This window comes from Eleutherodactylus coqui, chromosome 12, assembly GCF_035609145.1.
Source record: "Eleutherodactylus coqui strain aEleCoq1 chromosome 12, aEleCoq1.hap1, whole genome shotgun sequence".
In the NCBI taxonomy this organism is placed as follows: Eukaryota; Metazoa; Chordata; class Amphibia; order Anura; family Eleutherodactylidae; genus Eleutherodactylus; species Eleutherodactylus coqui.
Window position 1 is genome coordinate 10,638,624 of NC_089848.1, and position 20,344 is coordinate 10,658,967.

At 42.3% G+C, this 20,344-nt stretch overlaps 1 protein-coding gene across 2 annotated transcripts in view; it reads left to right on the plus strand.

The window, feature by feature from the left end:
- HECW1 (HECT, C2 and WW domain containing E3 ubiquitin protein ligase 1) overlaps positions 1–13,482 on the plus strand; it is a 327,801-nt gene extending 314,319 nt beyond the window's left edge. For both annotated transcript variants that reach the window (XM_066584919.1, XM_066584920.1), the window contains 6 exons: positions 411–509; positions 782–911; positions 4,725–4,871; positions 9,064–9,178; positions 11,127–11,325; positions 13,070–13,482. In XM_066584919.1, the coding sequence (XP_066441016.1) occupies positions 411–509; positions 782–911; positions 4,725–4,871; positions 9,064–9,178; positions 11,127–11,325; positions 13,070–13,181 (802 nt within the window). In that variant the 3' untranslated portion in view covers positions 13,182–13,482. The remainder of the gene's footprint in view (positions 1–410; positions 510–781; positions 912–4,724; positions 4,872–9,063; positions 9,179–11,126; positions 11,326–13,069) is intronic.
- Positions 13,483–20,344: the final 6,862 nt, after the last annotated feature.

The following is a 20,344-nucleotide window of genomic DNA, read 5'->3' on the forward strand; positions in this document are numbered from 1 at the left end:
AGAGGGTGTACTTAGCTTTTCTCATGACTGTGTACTGTTTTTGACACCAAATGCTAGAGCTGACAAAAAAGCAATTATGCTTGAAATGTCTTCCAGCACAGTTAGATTCTCAGCCTTATTATTGAGCTATGTATGGCAAGTTTGACATAGGTGTTTGTAATTCCGGATGAGAAAAAGATAACAGTAGTGGTCTTCACTGGGCTTAGTGAACAGGACGTGTGCTCTGTGCATTGAATATAGTCTCCCCACATTTCAATTATATCCTCAGCTCAATATTTTGTGTTTTCTGGACCCTTTACTTTTCTGTGATTCCTTTTCTCGTTCCTTTATTATAATCTTCTTGCACTTCTTAGTTCTCTAAACTAATATGGAAGATGAATATCCATTTACAAAGATTTGCTTTTGTCCAGGTTCCGCTTCAGTGGTCGTATCCTTGGCCTTGCCCTCATCCACCAGTATCTTCTGGACGCCTTTTTCACACGGCCATTCTATAAAGCTCTTTTACGACTGTGAGTACAGACCGGCAGTCTAGAAATTCTGTATACGTCCGTGTATTTAATTGTGTTACTAGTGAATTGCTCATTATGCTTTTCCTGAATATACGGTATTTAAGTGGACCCAATGATTGAATGTCTCTTTGGGAATAACATGCACACCTCACCGATTACTTGGCCTGTGGTTCAGATTATGATACTTGTCTAATGCAATACAATTTTTAGGATGATTGATCTAACCCATGTTAATCATAGCCCATTGCTCACTTTTCCTAATGTTTTTCTAGCCCCTGTGATCTCAGTGATCTTGAATACTTGGATGAAGAATTCCACCAAAGTTTGCAGTGGATGAAGGACAACGACATCACAGACATTTTGGATCTAACGTTCACAGTAAATGAGGAAGTTTTTGGTCAGGTTAGTTGAAGATTAGGTTAGAACTAAAGCTATAGTTGAACTTATATAGATCAATCTACATTTTGTTGCATATTAGCTACCAATGTTGTGTGCAAGGAACCTGTACGGGGGCATAGGGAGTCCTTATGGGTTCACATTGTGGTCCTGTAGGCATGGTCTGCGTGCGGTCATGTGGTCTTATTAACTCATAAAGGCATATAACTGACACTTTATGACCCTTCTAAGACTTTCCAAAAATATTGGCTTCCTGTTCAAGTGAACGCTGTGCCGTGATTGGTTGCTCTGGGCATCAATGATGGTCTTCCTCTTAGACAGTTTTGCTAGAATGAAGCCTAAAGAGTTTTATTTCGCCGTAGTTGTTGCTTGGAGGATATGAGACAAAATTGCAGAATCATTCTGCAGCATGAACTGACCTGTGTAATCAGCGCTGGGCAGGAGAGGCAGCATGGCATTAAGGGCTTTTTCATGGCACCAGATTGGTACATGTTTTTGCATGCATAAAATATACATGCGCAATGCGCAGAGGATAGAGCCCATTGATGTCATCGGATTCGTTCCTATGCATAAGCAAAAAGTACAGTACTATGTTCAGAAACACATTAACCTCATCCAAACTTGTTCATGTGCAAATACGTTATGCCGCCACGAGCGTTTTTGCACGTACGGTCATCTGAATAAGCCCTAATAAAGAGAATGAAAACAAATACTTGTGTCTTATAGTCAGATGTATTTGTAATCTGAAAAATATGGTATATATACATGACAATTAGTGCTTATTCAGACGACCGTGTGCGCAAAAACGATCGTGCAACGTGTTTGTGCATGAACGAGGTTGGATAAGGTAGATTTGCGTTCAGACTCTGCACCATAGTATTCACTTTCTTCACCGTAGTACCCTGCTTCCCAAAAAATAAAGCCTACTCCAAAAATAAGCCCTACCATGATTTTTCAGGGTTTTCAGGGAGGCTTGAAATCTAAGCCCTAGCTGCATTACATTTTTAAAAAATGCAGCGCTCTATGAACAAATCACAGCCGTTGCATTGTGGAGGTGGGATTTATGAATTGGCTGAGCTAAGGCATTGATTGGCCAATTCAAAAGTCCTGCCTCCACAATGCAATGGCTGTGATTGGTTCTTCGACCACTGCTCAGCCAATCAATGCAGCACTGGATTAACCAATTACAGCCATTGCATTGGTTCATCGAGTGCTGCATTGAATGGCTGAACAGCGCTCAAGAACCAATTAGAGTCATCTCTTTCTGGAGGAGGGATTTATGATTCTTGTAACCAGGAAGTGATTTCTGTGGATAACCGAGGACTGCAGGACGCGCTGGAGTTCTAGAGAGCAGCAGGAGGACACGGACTGAGCCTGCTAGGTAAGTAAAATAGGAACTGCCCAGAAAATAAGACACTGTGGCTCTTTTGGGGCAAAAATTAATATTAATATAAGACAAGGTCTTACTTTCAGGGAAACATAGTATTAACGGGCGAAAATATGCTAATGAAAACAAAACCTTTGATTTCAGTAGTTTCACTTTGTCTTGTTATGCGGCCCTGATTAGTACGGCCGAAAAAAGGGAGAAAAGCACGTTCGTCTGATACCGCCCTGACACTGTGCACACTGGTTTAGGGGTCATCACATCCATGGTGTTTTTGCTGGTGTTCTGCTGCCAATTTTTACTTGAAAGATTTTTATTCTTTCTTTTTATACTTTGAGAAGCCAATAAACGATGTTTTTAACAAGAAAACCATAAAGTTTTTCCTCTCAGAGATATTCAGGCAAATGATGTCGGGAAGTTTTAGGACCTGAGGGGTCACAGGGAAAAAGAACACATGATTTGGGTTTCAATTTCAGTTGCAAAACATAAGGTTGGAGTGCAAAACAACCAATTCTTCAATTATTTTAATTGGCACAGCTCCCACCAGTGAGCATCATGCCTGGTGAATAATAGATGCCACTAGAATCTTCACCCTAAGGCCTATTTAGACAATATGACAATTATTCTCTGTTCTCATGGGAACCAAATAATTCCTTTCACCAGATGAAAGTAAGCTGCAATTATCGCTCTTGTTTATGTATGAAGGCGATTGTTCTAGTTTTACATGTAAATGGTAATCTGTTGAACATTTTCTCTACCTGCATTACTAGTTCTCAGTGGTGGTGGTTATATAGAATTATTTAAAGGGCTGCAGTTTTTGCAATATTTTCTCATGTTGATACTGGGGAAAGCCCAAGATTTGTGATCATTAGACTTGATCGCCAAGGAAATGATCTGGTTATTTGGCACCACCCCCTTGACTCCAGGGAACTTGACATGAGTCTGGTCAGTCAGACTGAAATATTGGTCGCTCCTGGTAATACCAGAATCTGGTTTGGTAAAGGTACTTTCACGCCTGGCACTAGGGATTCCGCTTTCCTGCTCCATTTGAGGAGCAAGAAAGGAGAATCTCCACGGCTGAACTATAACTATTGACTATAATGAGGTCCACCCAGCTGCATGCAACAAATTTTCTTCCAGCATTTGGAGCCAGATAGACCCTCTCGCTGCGCTTTTCTCCTCTGCCGACTGCCCCTCCAATCTCTGTTTACATCGGCTGCAGCGGTGATGTGGATTGTTTACCCATGTGATTGCTGCAGCCAATGAAAGGCTGGCAGGGACATTATCAGTGATGTCCCGTAAACCTTCAGCATTAGAAGGTCACATGACAGATTTATGGGACATTGCCGGGCCTTCTGGCCAGGTGATGTCATCTGTCAAATGCCGCAGTGATGGTCCATTGCTGCGGTGAGTATATATTTTTTATATAGCTTAGGCATTGGAAGCGCAAAACTATATCAAAGAAATAACTTGGAAAAAACCTTTAAAGGTAGTAAGTCAGAAAAGCTACTCCTATACACAAGTCACACCATCAGATCATTGCTTGTATGGGCAGTGATAACAGACCTGCATTACCATCATGGAGAAATCTGTATTTTTCTTCCCTGCACCACATACAGATGAGCCGTTGACCTTCTGATGGACGTTCTTCTTGGCTCGGAATGATGTGTGGTTCTTGCTTTTAGTCATCCCCAAACCCTCCCCTTGCCTTATGATTGACAGCTCCCTACTGCTTGTGACCATTTTAATACAGAATGGGGTTATCAATCTGTAGGCAAGGGAAGTCTGAAAGCGGAAACACCGGAACAGTCTGGGCCGAGAAGAATGTCCATTGGGTACTCTATGGTTCATTTGCATATGACATGAGCAGAAAAAAGGAGAATTCTCCATCATGGTAGGACTGGAAACAGAAATATAGTTCTTTTACCGCTGCCATCAAAACACTGATCTAACAATGTGTCTTGTTTAAAGGAGTAGTATTTGCTTACAGACCTCCATTAAGAGTAGTATTAGAAATCATATAATAGATAGTATAGGGATGAAGACTGCATTGGACTGCTGTGCCAAGGGCCCACCAGACATATTCATTCTGGGGACTCGTGTACAGCTACATACAGATATTACCTGACCCCGTTCACGAATTCCTCACTATTGCATTCTCCATATACTTCAATACAAAAAGATGGCTGGGTCTGTGTGCAAACCTGTTTCCACTGAAGTATGTAGAGAATGCAGCGGGCAGGAATGGTACACTCCTTCACCCAATATGTGCAAATTCTGTGCTCGGGTATGGGGCTTGAGGCCACCCTGGCTCAGGATCCACCAGGAGATTCATCTGTTCCGCTACGGGTCAGTCCGAGCCTATATGAACACAATGAAATAAAAAAATGATTCATTGTTTGTGAATAACCTTTCTTGTTTTCTACCTGTGGCAGGTCACAGAGAGAGAACTGAAGTCGGGGGGTGCAAACGTGCAAGTTACAGAGAAGAACAAGAAAGAATATATTGAAAAAATGGTGAAGTGGAGAGTGGAGCGGGGAGTGGTCCAACAGACTGAAGCCCTGGTACGGGGCTTTTATGAAGTAAGTAAATCTGGTGTAAAATAACAAAATAAGGGCTCCGGTCTGGAATTCCGCATCCATTAGGATTTAGGGTTGATTTTTTTATTCCTTGATTGCTCATAACTTTGACATTCACCGCAGCCATTGGCAAACAAGCATCGTCAATGACCGAAAGGGACCAAAGCAACACAGATTGCTTCACTCAAGTTGTTACTTCATGAATATCCGGAATTTCAGCAGTTACATTGTTGCGTTTTTATTTACAGCGAGACAAAAAAGTCCATAGTCTAACCACAAGATGGAGCTACAAATATTTGTATATTTAGGTGGCCGATGCACCTCTAGAAAACCGATTATATTGCTGGCAACAAGTTACAGCACTGACTATATAGTCAAGACTTCCTTTTTTAATTGTGCCAGTAGTTGTGAAATTAATTTAATAGTTCCAATCTGTAGAAAACCGTTATATTGTACACATATGAGCTTTACTGAGTATGTATTGGAAATAAAACGAGAATTCCAGATTCCTTGGTAAAACCCAATAGTTACGGCCCTCTATGCATAAAATAGTCATTTTATACTGAAATTCCTAATAGTCTTGGAATTTTCAGGGTCCAACAGAAGCTTTCATTTCAGTTCTGGGAACATTGGGCAGATTTACTTATAGTGTCTAATCTTAAATCTGTGTAATCTAACTCTATGCCACCTATTAGTTGGCACAGTTTACACCACAACATGTGCCAAAATTTTGGAACAATTTTTGGCGTATTTGTTGCATTTTGTTCATGCTCCCCTTTCCATAAAGCCATGCTACTTTGTCAGACGTAACATATTGTGCAAGGCTGAAAAAAGGCATTTGTTCATTCAGTGCAGCCTATAAGCCCCCCCCTCCCACCCCATATTGATCTAGAGGAAGGCAAAAACCAAAACCCCAATGAGGTACCATTAGTAATTTAGCTTTCTATATATACCACACTCTGTTTAACAATATCCAGGCTTGAAGAAGGTGTCTGAGGACACAGAAACGCGTTGCCCATCTTCATCACTAGTATGTTTGCTCTTGCAACTGCCTTGTGTCCTCTTGTGTTCATTTCTTTACATAGTTTTGTGCCATTTGCAAATATTGATATTTTACAGTGCATTCCTTCTACCAGGTCATTAATAAATATATTTAAAAGAGTAGGCCCCAATATTGCCCCCCTCGTGGTACCCCACTAGTAACGTGACCCCTCTAATAGTGCCCCCTGTGGTACCCCAGTAGTAGTGGTGACCCAGTCAGATTAGGTACCATTAATAACCACCCTCTGCTTTCTATCATTGAGCCAGTTACTTACCCACTTACACACATATTATCACCCAGGCCAAGCATTCTCATGTTATATATGCAGCACAGTTTCAAGCACTTAGGAAAAGTCCAGATACACAAGATCCAATAACTCCCTGGTCCAGTCTAGAACTTACCTCATCATAGAACCTGATCCTATTGGTTTGACAGGAGCGATCTCTCATAGACTCGGTGATACAGCTATTTTCCTTGAGGTACTCCAGGATGGCATCTCTCAGAAACCCTACAAACATTTTACCCACAATAGAAGTCAGACTTGCCGACCTGTAGTTTCCAGGTTAACTTTTTGACCCCTTTTTGAATATTGGCACAACATTTGCTATGCGCCAATCGAGTGAAACAGACTCTGTCACTATAGAGTCCTTAAATATAATAAACAACGGTCTATTTATCACATTACTTCATTCCCTTAGAACCTCCGGGGATGATTTGTCTATTTTAACCCTTTCCAATCCTATTTATATCCTAGTTTTTTCTAGGGGGCTTACTCTTTTTCTGCCGTTATACAGCGGCGCTATATGCTGGCTAAAGCCAGTACTGCATGAGGTGACACATTGGATAGGCTTTGACAGCAGATAGGCTGGCAATATACAGTAAGAGAACCCCGACAGATGTCTTCCAACATTGGAGCTGTACAGCCTTAAATCATAATGTCTTCAGAGGTCAGACAGTGGATTGGAAAAAGTTAATCTTTTTAAGGCGGCTTTAATGTATCGAAAAAGTGATCAAGTGTCTAAACTGCATCATAATTGTGGGGAAAAGCATGTTGGACAGTTTTTTTGTGGCACCAGAAAACAATGTACTTCTCAATAGTAAATCTGTGCTGGTATTTAGAATTGATTGGAGGTAGACTGGAGCCATCCTGTGTGCTTGGGGAAATAATAGAATTTTACGGACAGTTGATAGCTTCCAGTAGCCTAGACCAATATCCTCAGGCCCTGCGTGTGCGTGATTATCAGACCTTCACTGTATTTCAGAATATCACATTTGGTCTTTAGAAAAGGGAATAATAAAAACATTTACAAAATATATTTTCAGTAATTCGACCAAATGATGTGCAAGCTTCTGATCACCGCTTCTAAATGTTACATAAAAGATCGCAATCAAAATGGCGTAACTGATTGCTATGAAATGGGAGCGTCCTTCTGAAACGTTGCTCAAAAAGGAGTTGGGTCACTTCTTCCGTGGTTGAGTATGACCTAGTTCCCTTTCTGAAGACTCTCGTGCTGACGTGTATCATAGTATATGCGTGTAGAAATTGTTACAAGCAAATATCTTTTGGTGGAAATATACGGCTATGAAGTCCAAGTCCCGATAAGAGTGAAAACCGCCGCATGTCCTGCAATCATCAAACAACATACCCGTAAATCCATTACTGGGCAGCCATCCTCTCGCATTCTGTGAAGACTGAAGAGCTGAAATTTGTGTAACTATACACATCCAGAGTCTGTTCTCTACTTAACCCCTTAAGGACCAAGCACAGTTAATTTACAACGCTTGGTCCTGGGCTTTAATCCCGGTTGACAGTACAAAATTTGGCACAGGATTAACCCTACAATGCATGCTGTAGAATTTTGAATACATATGATTCACAGTGCAAAGTGGACACAATAAAAAAACAAATTCATGTATTGTAGGGTTAAAGCTCCTGCTCATGCAGTGTAGCAGGAGCAGGTTGGGTCCTTGGCTGTTAGTTACAGCTGAGGACCCAGAGAAGAAGGGAGAAGCTTTTTGAACTGCTCTTGTCTTCTCCTTTACAGGTTACATAGTGCTCAATGAGTACTAAGTAGTAATTAGAGAAAGCGGAAGTGTTACTTTCGCTATTTGACCCGGTGGTCACATGACCACTGAGTGCCCCCTGCCAAAGCAGGGTCCTAGCACATCCAGATCAGCTTTATTAGTGACTACTGTCACTAGAGCGGAATGTTTTCTCCTGTAACTGGGGCTCCTATGGATGCTGCTCTTATGGATGCCCCTGTTACAGTGGAAAAGTCTTTTAAAAAAAAAAAGACAATGTGAATGACCCCCAGAAGTCTTATATGATGTTATGGGGGACATAGATGTTAAAAAAATAGTTACAAAAATTAGTAAAATTACAGAATGAAATAAAAAAAATTATACATACATCTAAAAAGAAAACTATACTCTGTAGTCCGAGACTATACAAATTAGATATCAAAATGTTTAAAACAAGAATGAGGAACCCATTCCTGTACTTTATTTTAGCAGAAATATCTTAATTTTAAAAATAAACAACTGTAAATTAAAAAAAAATATTTTTTAGCTTTTTACCCCTAATAAAACTAAAAAACAGAAAAAAGATGAAAAAGATATTAAAAATTAGCCCTATATGTCAGAGGAAAAGAAAACACAGCAAAAATAATTTTAGTGGCTGAAGAAAAAAAATAGAGCAGTAAAACCACCAATGGTCAAATACCTAAAACGCGTCTAGTCCTTTAGGTCCAAAACAACCTGGTAGTTAAGGGGTTAAATGATGATACTAGATCTGCACAAGAGCCCACAGATTTGGTTATCTATAAGCCTCAAGGTCAGAAGTTATTCTCTGTATTCTGGAAGCCGTACAAAAACCATTCTTTGGTCATAAGAGGAAGGGCCAGACGAGTCTGTGCAGTTACTTATATACTCTAATCCAGGGGCGCAGCTAAAGGCTCATGGGCCCGGGGGCAAACATTTATCTTGGGCCCTCCCCAACATCTTTTAATGCCTTAACATCTCATGTGGCTCATGTACAATGCCCTTGGCAGGTATCGTCAATGGCAAGATGTCCGTTTACTTTAGGAAGAAGAGACAAGCTTGTTACATCTGAAAGTGGTTTTATGTTTCTAATATATTGTGCTCATATTTCAGGTTGTCGACTCCAGACTCGTCTCTGTGTTTGATGCTAGAGAGCTGGAGCTCGTCATCGCGGGGACAGCAGAAATTGACCTAAATGATTGGCGTAATAACACAGAATACAGAGGAGGTAATGAACATGTTTTACATACACAGGTGGAAAGAAGACCCAGGTCCATTCAATTCAACCGGTTGCTAGATTAATTATAGCCCCCAGTGCCATTAGTTAGGAGATAAGCATCTAGACCTGCCGTAGTATCTGCTATTACTACCTCTTGTGTAGTAGAAAGGGACAGCGGTAGAGCAAACCCAATGGCATCGGAGACTTTGGTCCCAAATGAATGCCTGGAGACCAAAAATGCCTTAGAAAGGGCTGTGAAGAGTGAATGAACTGTTGAGGTGCTGCCAACCAGGAGAACCCACCAAGATGGGCACAGCAGATGTGTGAAGAGCTGTAGAAAGAAAAAACTGGTGTATAGGCGTAACTCTTCAGAAAAGATGGTGGGACGGTAGGATGTATTATCGAACTTCCTGTTTTATTAAGCATATTAAGAAAAAACAACATAGGATACGCGTTTCAGGGAGAACCCCTTCTTCAGTCACGCTGGGTGGGACATCAGTTCTGTGACTAAGGGATAGAGGACCCAAAAGTGCTGGTGGTACCAATAATGGAGCTGGAGACAGCAGGAGAAGTGTATATAGGGTGAGTATACTATATTTTTTTATTTTACTGTTAAAAACTTTTATCTTGAAACCAGAAAATTCCAATTCCTTTAACCAATTCATTACTGATGTGTATACATTGTCCCCCAGTCTCTGAATCTATAACTCTAGTAGCAGGCTGTTGTCTGATACAGTATTGAATATTTTAGCAAAATCTAGCTACATTGGGGCAGATTTACTAACACTGTTTAACAGTTAGACAGTGCAAACTTAGAACGGACAGTCTTAAAAATGCACCAGATTTATCACAGCGACTAGGCTATAGGCACTAATTGCTATTAGTACTTTACCAGCTTCATTTGCAGCAAATGAACTCTGAGAGCTGTTGCGGAACTCAGCAGGAGGTCTGAGCTCTGTAATTAGCTCCATTGTTTAGCCACAGGCTCCCGTGGAGAATTCAGTACCATGGGCAGCAGACACAGCATGTTGTCCTGCTTATCAGCTGTTCTGTAGGTTGGGCTGACAGCTGAGAAGAGCAGATACAATGTTATCAGCTCTAATCAGCTCTCTGCAGGCAGAGCACAGTGTCCTGCTTATCAGCTGTCCTACTGACCTGAAAACCATAGTACAGCAGAAAACTGAAAGATGGACATGCTTAGATACAACGTTTATCGCTCAAAAGATGGCTTTTGAGCAAATTTTGAGCAATAATCGTTGTGTTTAAATAGGTTATATAGATGACGAATACATGCCACACAATAACCTTCAAACAATTAAACCAAACAGTGCATCCAATATAATGTGATAAAGTGTACGATGTATGCTCAAATAGTTCATCAAAAACAAAACTCTACTGAAAAACAAAAAAGCTGCGGTAAGAGTGCAGTGTGACCCAAAGCCCAATGCACACGGCCGTATTTGCAGTGCGGAATCCGGGGCCGGCTTCCGCTTCTGAATTCCGCAGCAAATATCTGCCAAAACATACTATGCAAAATTGCTTTTCTATGTCCACACGTGGAAATCAATTGTGATTTTCCGCTTCTGGGGGGAAAATCGCAGCATGCTCTATTTTAGTGTGGCCTATGCACGGATGGCTTCCATTGAAGTCAAAGGAAGCGTGTCCGTCCCACAGCGAGCACTGCAAGAAGGGTCGCGGGATCCGCATCATCGCCTAGGGATTGCGCAGGTAACTCTGTACTGTGCATGTGCAACGGCCGGCACATCCGCAGCACAGAAGGCCGTCTGCACACGGTATGCACGGGTGACCGCCGGGGCACAGGGTTGGATTCCGCTACAGGATCCCGCAGCCAGAATCCAACCCATTCGTGTACAGGCGGCCGAAGACAGTTTGGCCCTTAAGATATTTTTATTGATGTCTGTTATTACAATCTGCACTTTTATTGCTGGTCTTCTAGGATATCACGATGGCCACATTGTCATCCGGTGGTTTTGGGCAGCTGTGGAAAGATTTAACAACGAGCAGCGGTTACGGCTTCTACAGTTCGTGACTGGGACATCTAGTGTGCCGTATGAGGGGTTCGCAGCCCTGCGAGGAAGCAATGGACTCAGGCGCTTTTGTATAGAAAAATGGGGAAAGATAACGTCTCTTCCAAGGTAACTGACTGGTGTATCTATATATATAAAATTGAATGTATGTCTGTCTGCGTGCGTGCGTGCGTGCGTGCGTGCGTGTCTGTTTGTCCTTTATGCGCTACTACACCATTCATCCGATCGCCATGAAACTTTGGGAAGTTGTTAAGTACACTCCTGGGAAGATTATAGGCATAGTACAAATATCCTACGATAAATGGCGCGCGAGCGTCGTCGAAAGTTACGCCCCCCCCCCACGTAGATCGAATAAGTAAGCCACCTGCTATTGTGATGTCATCACTGATGTCATCAACATCGGACGCCCTTGAACATGCCCCAACATGTTCTATAAAGCTGCATTGTGATGTCATTAAGGCTCTATTATGACACGTACAGCTTGGAACCACTAGAGCACGCCAGCCAATTACCATTGGAGTTGGAAGTGGGTAAACAAGTACTAGGATATCTTCCTAAGAAGCCACAGCAGCCGGATAAATTGTATGTTCCACCCAACGGCTATTTTATTCAGCCCGCAAGGGGGAAGCAGCGGCCTACAAAATCTCATTCAGGTAGGTAGGTTCAGTTCTTGGAGGTTGGGGAATGCTTATGGGCAAGGCCTTATGTCTCATCCCAACTCGATTATTCAATTCAAAGCGCCAAAGAATTAGCGTTCAAATTTTATGTACGGAATCTAATTCTCTCATTTCCGGATGTCATAGATAGATAGATAGATAGATAGATAGACTGTATGCAATAACCTAGATAGATAGATAGATAGATAGATAGATAGATAGATAGATAGATAGATAGACTGTATGCAATGACACGTACAGCTTGAAACCATAAATACTAGAGCACGCCAGCCATTTACAGTCAGTCTCCATTGGAGTTGGAAGTGGGCAAACATGTACTAGGCTATCTTCCCAAGATGCCACAGCAGCCGGATAAATTGGATGTTCCACCCAACGGCTATTTTATTCAGCCTGCAAGGGGGAAGCAGCGGCCTACAAAACCTCAGTGGTCGCTGCTGCCGTCATCTAGATATATAAAAACGAATGTATGTATGTATGTCTGTCTTCGCAGCAACGCGCGACGGGTACGCTAGTAATATTATATATATGCCTTCTATATGACAGATGGAAACTAAACAGACCCCATCATAGTCAATGAGGTCCATTCAGTGCCGTTCGCTTTCATCATATGATGGTTCCATTTGGCCAGGAGTTGCTGTTTTCCTGCTCCTCGATTGGAACCATCATATGATGGAACCAAACCAATCACTGTTGGCTCTGGACTATCATAAAATAGCCTGCAGTCTGGAAATGTTATATCTTTGGGGGTCTTTTGTGCTCTGATATAAAATGGCTAATGATGGAATATATCAGGGAGTCACAATTGCCTACTTAAGGCTGGACTCACACCGCCATTAGTAGCTGCATGCCGAGTGTGAGAGGCACATGCCAAGGCACACAATGACATGCATACGTGCTGTGTGCCACCAATCCCCATACACTATCTTGGGCTTTATAGTGCAAGACGCAATTTTTTGTTTTTTTTGCGCAAGTAATATTTGTGCAATAAAAACGTAACTGTGAATGGCCCAATAAAAAACAATTGGCTATTGGCATTGTGCGTTGCGCGTGTGAAAATTCCGTGCATGACGCTCAATGACAATACGCCTATGTGAGACTAGCCTAAAGCCAATAGACGATGTTAGATGTCAAAACAAGATGCTCTCCTCCATCATCTCCCCATTCTTTATCTTTAGGGCGCACACGTGTTTCAACCGCCTGGACCTTCCACCGTACCCATCGTACTCCATGTTACATGAAAAGTTGTTGATAGCAGTTGAGGAGACGAGCACCTTTGGACTTGAATGAGCGGATGCAAGAACTTCTCCTCTTTTCCTGACTTCACCTTCCTACTCCACAGGCACAGGTTGTCGTTGTGGTCTTGTTTTCACATTGCATTTTTATTTATTTCCTTTGGCGTTCTTGTTACAAAAAGGAGCTACTTATAAACGTGCATGGGGAACTGGTTCCCTCCAAGATCTTATCTTTGTGCTTTCCTTCTCCGATTTCAGCAATCTACAAAACCGTATGCAATATAAAAGAAAAATACAAAAAACAACTGGACCCAAGGCTCTGTATATCTGTGCATACCTTCAAAATAAAGTTCAAACACAGCTGCATATAGCAGTTCTTTGGCTGCGTCTCTGATCAAGATGAATTCTGCACTTTATGGTCATCTGTTTTCCGGCACACTTACAAATGTTCCCTCCAATCTAAGCGATGGGTAACGCACCAATGTGGCAGGATGTATATGTGTGTCACCGATTTCACTGCCAAGCAGGCATACAGTGCATTTAGTTGTTATTCAGCTGTAATGAATTTCGCAACAGGTTTGAAAAGAAAACTCCATGTTAGAGCTATATGGGTTGGACAAAAATATGGAAACACTGTACGAAATGCATGCTTTAAATTACATGGGATTATAAATCATATTTCAATATGACGTGTAGAGAGAGACCAATTTTAAGTGGAGGTAATATGACACAGATGCTTCCGGGCAGAAGTGAACATCTGTTGAGCAACAAGGTTTCATTGGTCAGGGGTTTGAACTACTTAGCTGCTGTTACCAGTTGGCTCCCAAAATCACCCAGAGCAGGGCAAGAAGTGAAGTTAAACACAAATTTGGCAGAAATGTTAGCAGCTCTATTGTAATACATGCAAGCTGCAGAAGCCAAGCGATAGAAAAGTTTTAACAAAATCCAATTGCAAATCTGATTTATTATTAAGAGTACATGCAATGCGATAAAAATATGTTTGAAAGGTGTCCACAGCCCTTAAATATCTGGGAACTGTATTGGGAGCATCATTATCACAAATGTTCCCTTTACAAGGACATATCAATGATGATACTACACAGACTTGTAGCAAGCTGTTGCTTCATCAGGGACAAGGATTCAATTCCCTGTCCTAGTCCTATATGTAATCCCCTGGAAAAAGTAGAGTGGCTTGTTGGCATCCTCCCTGGCACCCAGCATCCATGCAGTACCAGCACCCTCGGTATAGCCCATTAATATAACATCATAATTCCAGCTGCTGCTCTGCAGAATAAACGTTAGCAAAACAAAGTCATCATTTACCTGCCACCGTTACTTTGTGAATGAGCAATTTATATTTGATTTTCAGATTTAATGACTGGAGTAGCAACATCCTCGTTAAGCAGACTGTTCACAGAATAGCAGTCATAAGAGGGAAATTGGTTTCTCTGTGGCCATGCAGGTCTGTACGTGGAATTGCTTCTGCTTGTATAGAGTGTGATTACTGTGGTTATAATATGCCTGAACACTTATGGACATCCTACAAAAACTCTGACACATTTCATCATTTCATTTAACTGGAAAGTGGGAGTTTAACCCAAGATGGGTTATTTGGTCATTTAATATTATGCAAGTAGTTGAAGTAATGATAGCTTGGATACAAGATGTGATACAGGCAGGCATGGAGGCTCTAGTACCCTGTTGCATCATCTCTAGCTTGGATACAAGATGTGATACAGTCAGGCATGGAGGCTCTAGTACCCTGTTGTTCCGCCTCTAGCTTGGATACAAGATGTGATATGGGGGGCATGGAGGCTCTAGTACCCTGTTGTTCCGCCTCTAGCTTGGATACAAGATGTGATACAGTCAGGTATGGAGACTCTAGTACCCTGTTGTACCTCCTCTAGTTTGGATACGAGATGTGATAAGGGCAGGCATGGAGGCTCTTAGACCCTGCTGGACTGCCTCTAGCTTGGATACAAGATATAATACGGGCAGGCGTTGAGGCACGCAGGTTCCATATGGTATCCTGCTGCATATCACTCCACATTTGCTGTAACTGTGTTTCTATATCGTGCAAACTCGTAGGTTGTCGTAGTTGGTGTCCCTGAAGGTCCCACATTCTATTGGTGATAAATCTGGTTACCGTACAGCCATGGAAATGTGACAATGTTGTGGGAGCTCCTGTGAGCCCCTTATGTGTGTGGCTAAAGGTTATCCTGCTGGAAAATGCCTCTTGGAATCTGCCATGAGAGGAAAGCATGTGGTTGCAGGATGCCTTGCACCGATCAGCAACATGTTGTTGACCCTCAAACCACTGCTAGGGATTCTGCCCTTGTCCACCAGTTTAGAAGCGCTTTCACACGGCAGTTTTTATGTTCCATTTTTTGTGAGCCAAAACCAGGAGTGGGTCCAAAATACGGAAGACATGCAAATCTTTCCATTATACTTTCTCTGCATTCCTGGTTTTGGCTCAGAAAAAACTGAACATAAAAACTGCTGTGTAAAAGCGCCCCAAAGCTGCATTCAGAATTAACAGATTTGGGTGTGGATCCATATCAAAATCTGCATGAAAATTTGCGTCAAAATCCATGTTGCGTGCAGATTTTACACTCCTATTTAAAGAAGTGAAAAATGTGCTAAAAATCCTCCACTGGTTCCGCAACAATTTTTTCACACCATACAGATCAATACGTATGAGATTTCCTAAAATGTCATCCACATGGCTTGCACAGTTAATGCTGTATAATGTCCATCTGGAAATTCTGCGCAGAATATCCACAGCATTTATGCTGCGTCTGAATACAGGATTTATCAACAGATTCTACAGGTACAGTATAACCAGTAGAAAGAAGGAGATTGTGATCCCACTGCATAGAGACCACATTTAGAATACTGTGTTCAGGTCTGGAGACCTCATCTACAGAAAGACAATGATAACACAGAAGGAGTCTAAAAACACTATAAAAATGGTGGAAGGGCTCAAGAACAAAACTTATCAGGAAAGGTTTAAAGGAGTTATCCAGTTGTAAACTACTGATGGCCTTCTCTTATGATAGGCCATCAGTAATAGAATGGCATGGATCTGCTGACCAGGATCCCCGACGATCAGCTGTTTGCTAGCCTAGTGTATTCATGGACTGAGCTTTTTGTATTCTGCAGACTTGCTACTACAGGCAAAGTTCCTATTCACGTCAATGGGAACTTTGCCTGTAATATCACATCTGGCCACTGCAGTGAGAACGGAGCTGTCTGCTTTCTGCAGAATACAGAATTGGGTACCCACAGATTTTATATATACTTTATATACTTCCTGCAGTAATCAGTGCACTAACACACTGGCCTGGTGAACGGTTGATTGGTGAGGGTCCCAGGCAGCAGATCCCCACTGATATATTTTTGATGGCCATCAATAGTTTACAACTGGACAACCTCTTTAAAGAACTTAATTTGTATAGCTTGGAGGAAAGAATGGAAAAAAGGGTCATGATTAAAATAGAAGATACCACATAACTCTACGCCCACCAGGGAAACATGACAAACTAACTGTTAGCCTCAGAAAGTTTAAACAGATAATGTGGAAATTATAACTGCAGTACGTAGAGCCGAGATGACCGATCCTTCTGTCTGTAATAACCGCAGGACGTAGGGCCTAGATGACCATTCCTTCTGTCTGTAATAACCGCAGGACGTAGAGCCGAGATGACCGATCCTTCTGTCTGTAATAACCGCAGGACGTAGAGCCGAGATGACCGTTCTTTCTGTCTGTAATAACTGCAGTACGTAGGGCCTAGATGACCGATCCTTCTGTCTGTAATAACCGCAGGACGTAGGGCCTAGATGACCGTTCTTTCTGTCTGTAATAACTGCAGTACGTAGGGCCTAGATGACCGTTCCTTCTGTCTGTAATAACTGCAGTACGTAGGGCCTAGATGACCGTTCCTTCTGTCTGTAATAACTGCAGTACGTAGGGCCTAGATGACCGTTCCTGCTGTCTGTAATAACTGCAGTACGTAGGGCCTAGATGACCGTTCCTTCTGTCTGTAATAACTGCAGTACGTAGGGCCTAGATGACCGGTCCTTCTGTCTGTAATAACCGCAGGACGTAGGGCCTAGATGACCATTCCTGCTGTCTGTAATAACTGCAGTACGTAGGGCCTAGATGACCGTTCCTTCTGTCTGTAATAACTGCAGTACGTAGGGCCTAGATGACCGTTCCTTCTGTCTGTAATAACCGCAGGACGTAGGGCCTAGATGACCGTTCCTTCTGTCTGTAATAACTGCAGTACGTAGGGCCTAGATGACCGTTCCTTCTGTCTGTAATAACCGCAGGTCGTAGGGCCTTGATGACCGTTCCTTCTGTCTGTAATAACTGCAGTACGTAGGGCCTAGATGACCGTTCCTTCTGTCTGTAATAACTGCAGTACGTAGGGCCTAGATGACCGTTCCTTCTGTCTGTAATAACTGCAGTACGTAGGGCCTAAATGACCGGTCCTTCTGCCTGCACATTCCTGGATGTGGTTTAACCTTTAACTATCCCATGACCCCTGTTACTTGTCATTTTAAAAATTGAATTCCAATCCCATGGCCCATGACACGGCGCCGTCCAATAACCGTCACTCACACTTGCACAAAGAAACCTACAACGTTTCTTAGGCTGCCTGTCCACGGCCGTGACGGAATATTACTAGCGATATTCCGCCGCGGGGGAGCACTGACAGGTCTGCGCTGTGAGGCTAACTAATAGATAAGCTCACCGTGGAGAATCGCGGCAAATCGCACCATGCTGCGATTTCAATCCCGGAAGCGGAGAATCGCTATAATTCTCCGCTAGTGGATGTCGGGCTATGCTTTCCATAGTTAGACTATGGAAAGCGTTCACTGCATAGGCATACCATCAGGGGTTGCGGTGGCGACCCGACCCATGCGCTCAGGGGGCCCACAGGCCACCCTCTGCCATACACATATGCACATTGTGCATTAAAGGCTGGCCACTCTGTCTACAGCACCGCAACGTTGCAGGCAGTGCGGCCAGCCTAAGAGGAAGCAGCTGGGAGGAGGAGGGAGGCAGTCACATTGGCCGGCACGGCATAGTGATGATGTTATCATGTGCTGCCCCTGCTGCGTCTGCCTGTGCTGCTGCTACCACATGGAGGAGAAGTGGTCCAGGCCCCAGGGTATGTGTATATATGTGTGTGTATCTATCTATCTATCTATCTATCTATCTATCTATCTAACTATTTCATATCCCTCTATCTATCTATCTCATATCGATCTATCTATCTATCTCATATTTATCTATCTCCTATCTATCTATCTCTATCATATCTGTGTATCTCCTATCTATCTATATCCTATCTTATATATCTATCTCCTATCTATCTATCTATCGATCTATCTTATATCTATCTATTATCAATCTATCTATATCCTATATCATATCTATCTATGTATCTCATATCTATCTATCTCATATCTATCTATCTATCTATCTATCTATCTATCTATCATCTATATCCTATCTCCTATCTATCTATTTATCTCATATCTATCTATCTATCATCTATATCCTATCTCCTATCTATCTATTTATCTCATATCTATCTATCTATATCCTATCCAACTCATATCTATCTATATCCTATATCATATCTTTCTATGTATCTCATATCTATCTCATATCTCTATATCTATCTATCTATATCCTATCTATCTATCTCATATCTATCTAACTAACTATCTCATATCTATCTATCTCTCTATATCTTATCTGTCTATCTCTCTATCTATATCTATCCTATCTCATATCTATCTATATCCTATCCTATCTCATATCTATCTATATCCTATCTCATATCTATCTCCTATCTATCTCTCTATCTCATATATATCTATTTATCTATCTATATCCTATCTATCTATCACTGCCTGTCCACAGGCGTTGCGGTATCCCGTGGCGGATCTCGGCCGTGGGAGCTGCCACTGAGGAGCAGGAGCTGGCAGACGGATCTCCGCTGTCAGCCTATCTGACAGATAGGTTGACCGCGGAGAATCGTGGCGTTTTGCAGCATGCTGCGATTTGCCGCCCGTGAGTGGAGAATCGCTATGATTCTTCGCTCGTGGAGAGGGGGGTTGCGCTTTCCATAGTAACGCTATGGAAAGCGTGCATTGCGTTCCCCACGGCCGGATTATCACAGCGGGGAACACAGTTCAATAACGCCAATGGACAGGCAGCCTAGCTCATATCTATTTATCTCTTATCTATCTCCTATCTATCTATTTATCTATCTCTCTATCTGTTGCTGATATAAGTTATACATCTCCCTGGATTTACTGCATATAATTTCACACTTTACACACAATTAAAAAACACATCCAACCACATGCAGTTTTAAATTGTGTTTGCAGCTTTTTAATAACGTACGTGGTCTTTAAATACTGCATGCAGGTTTTTTAATGTGTTTTCCTTAATTGTGGTTCTAAAGTACAACAAAAACATGAACCCCCCTCCCTAAGGCCGCTCTCACATGTGTTCAGAAAAGGCAGCTTGAAATCTTGGCCTTTTTTCGATCAGCATTTTTGAACACAGGTTACAGAGTTTGACAGCGCTTTTTAATGCACCCTATCATTGTAAGGAGGTGTGTTAAAAACCACGAAAACACAAAAATAGAGCAGACAGCTCTCAAAAATCGTGGCGTTAGGAACGCCGCGTTCTAGCGCAAGTTTGAGTAACCCCATTAAAATCAACAGAATTGTTCTATTGCGGTTAGTACGATGCACAGGACAGTGTTTTCTCACTTTATTTTCTATTGATGACCTCTCCTCTGGACAAGTCATAAATAGATGATCGGTGGAGGTCTGTCACTCCGGATCCCTGACAATCAGCTGATTTCTGGTGCGCACAGCGCAGGAAGCTGAGAGTGGTGACCGTAGCACAGTGCCCCTTGTTGGTAATGCAGGTACTGCTACCATTTAATTCAATAGGAGCGGTGCCTCCAAAACCAATCTGGGCCGCTGTGCTACGGTCAGCGCTTTCTGTGCTATCCTTATTGACAGCGGTTCCCGGGAATCAGCTGGTCGGCAGGGATCCCAAGCAGCAGACCCTTACCGATCATCTATTGATGACCTGTCCTGAGGACGGGTCATCAATGAAAAAAAAGTTAGAAAACCCTTTTAAGTAACAGAAATAGCAAAGTGCTAGAGTGGATCTGAGTCACC